A 7500-nucleotide genomic window follows, 5' to 3' on the forward strand; every position below is an offset into this window, starting at 1 on the left:
TGGGTATTTACTAAATGGTAATGAGGTGAACAAAAATTTTGTTTCCCAGTATACGTCAACCAGAATCTCATCAATACTAATACAATAATTATTGCTTTGAGCCATTTTCTTTCCTTTGGTTGCTCTGTGGTGATTATGATGGTTTGATTAACACCTCCCAGCGTAGCAATAAAGAAAAGACTTTACTTCCCTGAGTTGTATTGTATAGTATATGTTCCAGAAAAAAATAAGTCCTCAGTTGATAATGAACATAGTAAAACAATATTGTAAAAAGTCTAATGTTGCAGCATGAGGAAAATGTACAGTTCAGCATACAAAGTCGAGTATGCCTCAGTAGCAGCAAGGGCTGACTAGCCTTACTCTCTGGCTATTAGTTCATATATATATATCTTTCCAAGGTTGAGACTGACATAGCACTTTGGACACTGTCCATTTGACAAAACTGACCGGCCAGACTGGGCGTTTGGAAGGACTAACTCTACAACGCTTTCAAATTAACACACTTTGCGGAGGATGATATGTACTCATTGTTATCATGCAGGTGTTCCTTCAAATTGTTGCATTTTCCTTGCAAACTCATGCGTCTGGCCGGCCAGTTCTGACAAAAGGAAAGCGCCCTTAGTCTGGTAGTTTTGTAGATTTTAATGAAATTATTTAATAATTTAAAAGCTACTATTATTCCATTCACCCTAGTTTAGACTAATACCAGTAATAGTTTTCGTCTGTAATGACGGACCAGTCCGTCTGACCCTTTACGTCACATGATTTAACTTTATCAAGGTTTATTTCAGTCTAGGTCAAACTTTGGCACTGCACGTTTTTTTTTTTTTGTTTTTTCTATTTCCGTCTTTGTTGATCTTTACGGGAAACTAATTAAAGTATCCAAAAGTATGTAACTATACTGAACTCGTGGAATAATAATCGTAGTTACTAAAACGAGGAATAACCTAAAATGAGCTACAATGGTATCTTAAATGACCGAAAATGAGCTACCACCATTTTGTTTACTTTTGATCATTTTAGGTCATTTTAGATACCGTTGTAGAATTAGATCATTTTACATGTAGGTAATTCCTTGTTTTGGTGACTACGATTAATAATACGTTTAAGATTCACTGTTACACATATTTTTGCATTGTAAACCGCCAGACAGTGTTGAGTGTCACATTGATCTTGAAAAATATATTTTACAATGGAGTCCTGGTACAAGACCAGATCTCTTGGGAGCTTGATGCGTTCCCACTAACCACTGAGAAACTCTAGAGCATCAAGTTTCTGGAATTGTTTTGATTTGATCTTTGGACAAAGTACATTTGTATTTTTGATAGTACCATACTTGGACTAAAGTAGATGTTCTGTTCATCCCTCTTCCTGCAAGTTGAGCCCATTAAACTAAGCTACAGTATATGCAATTTGTTTTTTCATGGTGCCTACTGTAGTACACACTTTGTTTTTTGTAATTTTCTGAGAAGACGAAAAAATTCAAACTCTTTCAGATCATTAGCATTTATTTATGAATATGAAATGTGCAAGGATGTGAGACAGGGCCTACAGTATACTGTAGAGTTCATGCTTTTGAAGACTTGAGATTCTAAACATTTTGCAGATGTGATTACCAAGGCAGCACTTTCTTATCGTTTGTTATTATTTGAAGACCTTCAGCGTTGGTCTAGCTGGAGTTTGAGCCTACGCCCTCCCACATGATAGACATGTTCTGTCTACTCATGAACTAACTGGTGGGTAGCCAAATTTACCAAATGCTAAAATACTAAATTTACCCAAGCGGAATCCTTGGCTGTCTTGGGATGCAAACGTTAGGCCACAGCCTAAGTGTACCTTGACTAAGTGCAAAGTATCAGTTGTCATATAATCCATACTTACCAACCACGATAACTTTAACTGTACTGAACATTCCAGGTTTTGTGTTTGGGTCAACAGGTGGTATATTAAAGTTCACCAGACATTTAAACTGCATACTGTCACTTGGGATAATTTTATCAATTCTAAATGTAGCCTGGTCGAAAAAATGAATTCTACCAGTATAACCGGAGTGGTATATATAGAGTGGATTTCCCCCAGACTTTGTAGCTAAATAACCATCACTGCCCATTGATTCATCAACATATAGTAGAGAGACTCGTTGTACTGATTCCCCAGTTGCATTATAGTTCCAGATCAAGCTAAGCTCATTTGTGCCATTGAGCACAAAGTAATCATTCCCATTATTTGGTTCTTGTGTAAACCACGGGACACTTTCTGAAAAAAAGCAAAATAAAAAAAAAGCAAAATGGTTATGTACTGGGTTAGGTTAATGATGTGGCAGAAATAAATTTTTGGATTTCACATGACAGCTGTGTAAAAATATGCTAGTGCTAAGAATAATAATACCAGGGGAAATAACAATAATAATAGTAATAATAGATTATTATTATTATTATTATCATCACAAATAATGACATTAATACTATTACTTATTATTAATATAAATATTTTTAATAATTATCACTTTAGGGTTAGCGAATGTGAGAGAATGGTTAACACATATTAAATGAAAGGTATTACAATTGAACAGACTGGAACTTGGAAAAATCCGAGCCCCAGAAGGGATTCGAACCCACGACCCTCCAAGATCTAGTCGGATGCTCTAACCACTGAGCTACTGGATGTTGAGCAAGGGTGAAATGTGGGTCTTTGACTCGAGCTGCATCATGCAACCCCAGAGGCAAATAGCGACTGACAGCAATTGAGAGCATCATTGAAATCCAGTTGCCTGTATTTCTGTGAATGATGCGCAAACCAACCACCAAAGTGAGCGAATGTGAGAGAATGCATGGTTATTGACGTCCAAACCGGCCTAAAACGGCCAGACTATTTTACTCGTCAAGGGGAGCCCCTGGGAGTCAATGGGTTAACACATAATTAATATGGGTTCGAATCCCATCTGGGGCTCGGATTTTTCCGAGTTCCCAGTCGGTTCAATTGTAATACCTTTCATTTAATATGCGTTAGGGTTGTTTTTGTTAATATTCTTATTATTATCTGAGGTTTTTTTTTTAAACCTTGCATTTTCAGATGTTGACAATGAGATCTTGCTATCTAGGCTTTCGTCACATTTTAGAATCAGGGGAGTACTTTGGAATGGTTTGAGTCCTACCTACGGGATTGTACCTAATTTGTCAACAATGACAGTGCTTCATCTGACATGTACAGCTAGAACTGTGGTGTTCCTCAGGGATAAGTGTTGGGGCCCTGTCATATCTCTTATACATTTCTCCTTTGGGTAATATCATCCGCAAGCACAGCCTCTCCTTCCACCTATATGCTGACAATTCACAGGTTTACTCAAGGTTATATTATTCAGGTTTATTATTCTCCTATGACGTTGCCCAAGTGAACTTGCTGAGATCAAGAACATGCAGGATTGACATGAGTAAGTCAGATATTGAAAAGTGGATGGCTCTTAATAAACTAAAGCTCGACAAAGGAAAACTGAACTACTTCTTCTGCATTCAAGGTTTCGTAGGTGTCTTACACTGGACTCGAAAATTGAACACTGTTATGCATTACTTTATGGTCTCCCTAAATACTTAAAAAAAAAAAAAAAAGCTTCAGAGTGTGCAAAATGCTGCTGCACGAGTCATTGCAAGTGTTAATCACCACTATTTGCACAATTTGGATTGTGATCGAAGATCGGACACCGGGTGTCTCAAAGATCTCAATTCAGTCTGTATTAGAACTGCGTCCTATCGAACGCAATAAGGGCCAAGTTATTAGCCACTGCACCAAATTAAAAACTTTGCGGTTCGTTGTAGGTGTTATTGGCGAACTGTATTAATTAATGTGCCCTTTGTGTTTATTATCAAGGAGTACTTACATTGTGTCCTGCCAAAATAATTCCCGCCATATCACTGATGAAGTCCGGCTGAGATTACTTATTTCTGTTTATTCGTTCACCAACTCATTAAGGATTAACAAAAGCAATACAAAACATTGCGAAATAACAGAACCAATAATCCAATAAATTTAGCATACCGAATTCCAGGAGTGATCATTATACAATGCAACTCGGAGATAAGCGAACCAAATATACGCCAAAAACTTGTGTACAAATAACGCGAAAACGAGCGTCAACACAAATGCAAAAATGATTCATTAGTATGTATAAGCTCTTCTATTGTGTCGGTTGTCGGCCCGTTATTAAAAATATGAACACAAGCTTATTATCATGGCACAAAGTCCTGCTGGCTGGTTATTTTTATGAAAGACAAAGACGTCATCAGGTTAACTTTTAGGGAAATAAGTTATAAACAAAACTCGCATAAAAAGCTTTTTAACATCGAAATTATTTTTGTGGAGCCCCCTTCCCTTGTCTCCCTCTAAGAATTGTTATTCTTGCTGCTGTGGTATGTTTCCTTTGTTATTTTCACTATATTCATTATATTTGTTATTTTCGTTAAATTTGTGGGGCCCCCTTCCCTTATCTCCCTCTAAGAATTGTTATTCTTGCTGCTGTGGCTTGTTTCCTTTGTTATTTTCGCTATATTCGTTATATTTGTTATTTTCGTTACATTTGTGGGGCCCCCTTCCCTTGTCTGCCTATAAGAATTGTTATTCTTGCTTTTGTGGCTTGTTTCCTTTGTTATTTTCGCTATATTCGTTATATTTGTTATTTTCATTATATTTGTAGGGCCCCCTTCCCTTGTCCTCCTATAAGAATTGTTATTCTTGCTGCTGTGGCATGTTTCCTTTGTTATTTTTACTATATTCGTTATATTTGTTATTTTCGTTATATTTGTGGGGCCCCCTTCCCTTGTCTGCCCCTAAGAATTCTTATTCTTGCTGTTGCCGGTTGCTTGTTTTGTTATTTTCGTTATTTTTGTTATATTTGTAAGGCCCCCTTCCCTTTTCTGTCTTGAAGAATTGTTTTCCTTGCTGCTATCGCTTGTGATCTGTTATATTTGCCTGAGTGGCTCGCTTGATTAGTTATTTTCGTTATTTTACTACAATTGTTATTTTCGGTATTTTCCTTAGCACAGTTGTTATATTTGTTATTCTTGACTCCCTCCATGACTCCCTATAGAATACAGAATAGTATTCAAGCTCAATATTTACTAACATTTAAATGTTTACACGATTTTGTGCCATGTTATTTACAAGAACGTTTAGAGAATTATAGGCCCGCCCAATTGCTGCACTCTCTTTGTGCTCCATTAAAGCTCAAACCTGTTAAGTTTGATAATGAATTATGGTCCCAGGCCTTTTGCAGTACACGTGCCTCTATTGTGGAATGACTCGCCACCAACTGTACGTTTGTGTGATACTTTATCGCTTTTCAAGTCTAGGCTTAAGACACGCCCTTTTAACCTTGCTCTTGAGTTGTAGCCATTTCTTTATTTATCTATTTTTAATTTAGTTTTCTTTCTTGTAATTTAGTTTTTCATTTCTCTACGTGTATACTGTAAATTAGGATATTTGTTATTTTTATACTTATATATGTAACGCGCTTAGAAATGTCTTCATAACTGTTACATAAATGCAATTATTATTAGTGGTAGTAGTAGGAGAAATGCAGGCCTTAGCAGTCATTTTGGACCACCCTAATCCTCCAGAAGTTGCTCAGTCTCTAGGCCCCAGGTCTGGGGATGAGGCTAAGAATTTTATATGCCTGCAGAGTTTGATACCATCTCCTTGCAGGTTGTTCTGATTACAGAAAGTCAAGATTTAGTATTAGTATTATTAAGAGTATTATTACATGTATTACTTCTATTAGTATCATTCTTATTATGAAATACAGTATATATAACGACAAGAATTAACAACACTAATAATAATAATAATAATCATCATAATAATAGTAATAATAATAATTATTGCTTTGATGAACCACATGATCTTTTTGAAGTTCATTTTTTAATAAAGACAATGCATTTTTTGTGTGGTTCACCAAAGCAATATCCTATTTTGTGCTGCTACGAAGCCTTAATAATAAAATTATTATTATTATTATTATTATTATTATTATTATTATTATTATTATTATTATTATTATTATTATTATTATTATTATTATTATAATTCAGCGCAATCGAATTTGCATAGCCTAATCGATCAGTCACGCGATTGCAACCAACAACCCCCCACGGGACCATCCAGCGAATTACCAGATCAAAACAAAATAAAGCCAAACCTGCCCGACTACGAGGTGTTTCCCTCTGAAATTAAGAACAAAAAATGGGGCGATATCAGCCACGAAAGCTTCTGCAATTCAATAAATGCTATCTATGATGAAATTGTCCACTACAGGAGAAACATCTTTAATCTACCGTCTGGCCGAGCCGGGAAGAGTTTCGTCGAAGAACTGGCTTTTTGGATCAGGCAATTCAATGTCAATTCCGACCTGAACTCAATCGCTTTAAAGGCCTTCATGGTACTTCCAACCCTGATCCTGCAAAAGCCTTCCGCAACTTCTAAAAGTAAAGAGCATAGCGCAGCATTAAAGCGCCGTTTAACACTCTGGAGGCAAGGAGATCTTAGCCAGTTGCTCAGCGAAGTGAGATTTATCCAGAGAAAGTTTAAGAGTTCGAAGAAGGCAAGAACAGTGGAAGATCTTTCTAAGGTTTTCGCAAAGCTTGTTATGCAAGGAAAACTGTCAGCAGCTTTAAAACTCTTGGAGAATGACAGTTCATCAGGTTTGCTCGATCTATCACCTGCAGTCCTGCAAGGGCTAAAAGACAAACATCCAGAAGCCGCTGAGATTGCAGAGGAGAGCCTGTTACATGGCCCGATCAACTCTATCCCACCAGGTGTGTTTGACCTCATAGATGAGGAAATGATTTTTAAGTCAGCCAGTAGAACCAAAGGCTCCGCGGGACCATCAGGAATGGATTCCGAAATTTACAAACGGATCTTATGCTCAAAGAATTTTAAGAACGAAGGGAAAATGTTAAGGGAAGAGCTAGCCATATTTACAAGACAACTACTCACAAAGTCGTACCACCCGTCTTTGTTGGAGGCATATACATCATGCAGGCTTATACCGCTCGACAAAGATCCGGGAATTCGTCCAATCGGTGTCGGAGAGGTCTTGAGACGGATAATAGGTAAAACTGTGTCCGTGTTCCTTAAAGAGGATATCAAGGATGCTGCGGGGCCCCTACAAGTTTGTGCAGGCCACAGCGCAGGGGCAGAGGCCGCGATACACGCCATGAGCCAGGTTTTTGATGAGGAGGGGTCAGATGGAGTACTGTTGATCGATGCAAGTAATGCATTTAACCAAATGAACAGATCTGTAGCTTTGCACAACATTCAGATTTTATGCAAGGAAATGGCGCTTTATATAATAAACACCTACAGAAGCCCATCTAGACTTTTCATCTGTGGGGGAGGTGAAATTCTCTCACAGGAGGGGACAACACAGGGCGACCCCCTTGCTATGGCTTGGTACTCGGTTAATACATCAATGATGATTTATTATTTGAGAGCACACTGCCCGGGGGTTAA

The 7500-nt window shown here is 37.5% G+C and overlaps 2 protein-coding genes across 3 annotated transcripts in view; one reads left to right on the forward strand and one right to left on the reverse strand.

The window, feature by feature from the left end:
* The window catches only part of LOC137984129 (uncharacterized), a 104116-nt gene that overhangs the window by 89018 nt on the left and 7598 nt on the right, over positions 1–7500 (reverse strand). The window contains exon 2 of one of the 2 annotated variants that reach the window (XM_068831345.1): positions 1882–2252. In XM_068831345.1, the coding sequence (XP_068687446.1) occupies positions 1882–2252 (371 nt within the window). Of the gene's footprint in view, positions 1–1881; positions 2257–7500 lie in introns of both variants that reach the window. The other variant, XM_068831344.1, reaches the window with a different exon arrangement.
* Positions 7408–7500, forward strand: part of LOC137983475 (uncharacterized) — a 3290-nt gene continuing 3197 nt past the window's right edge. Inside the window, exon 1 of the mRNA XM_068830646.1 lies at positions 7408–7500. This exon is cut by the window's right edge and continues 1373 nt beyond it. Within this exon, the coding sequence (XP_068686747.1) occupies positions 7433–7500 (68 nt within the window). The 5' untranslated portion in view covers positions 7408–7432.

This window comes from Montipora foliosa, chromosome 13, assembly GCF_036669935.1.
Source record: "Montipora foliosa isolate CH-2021 chromosome 13, ASM3666993v2, whole genome shotgun sequence".
NCBI classification, from domain to species: domain Eukaryota; kingdom Metazoa; phylum Cnidaria; class Anthozoa; order Scleractinia; family Acroporidae; genus Montipora; species Montipora foliosa.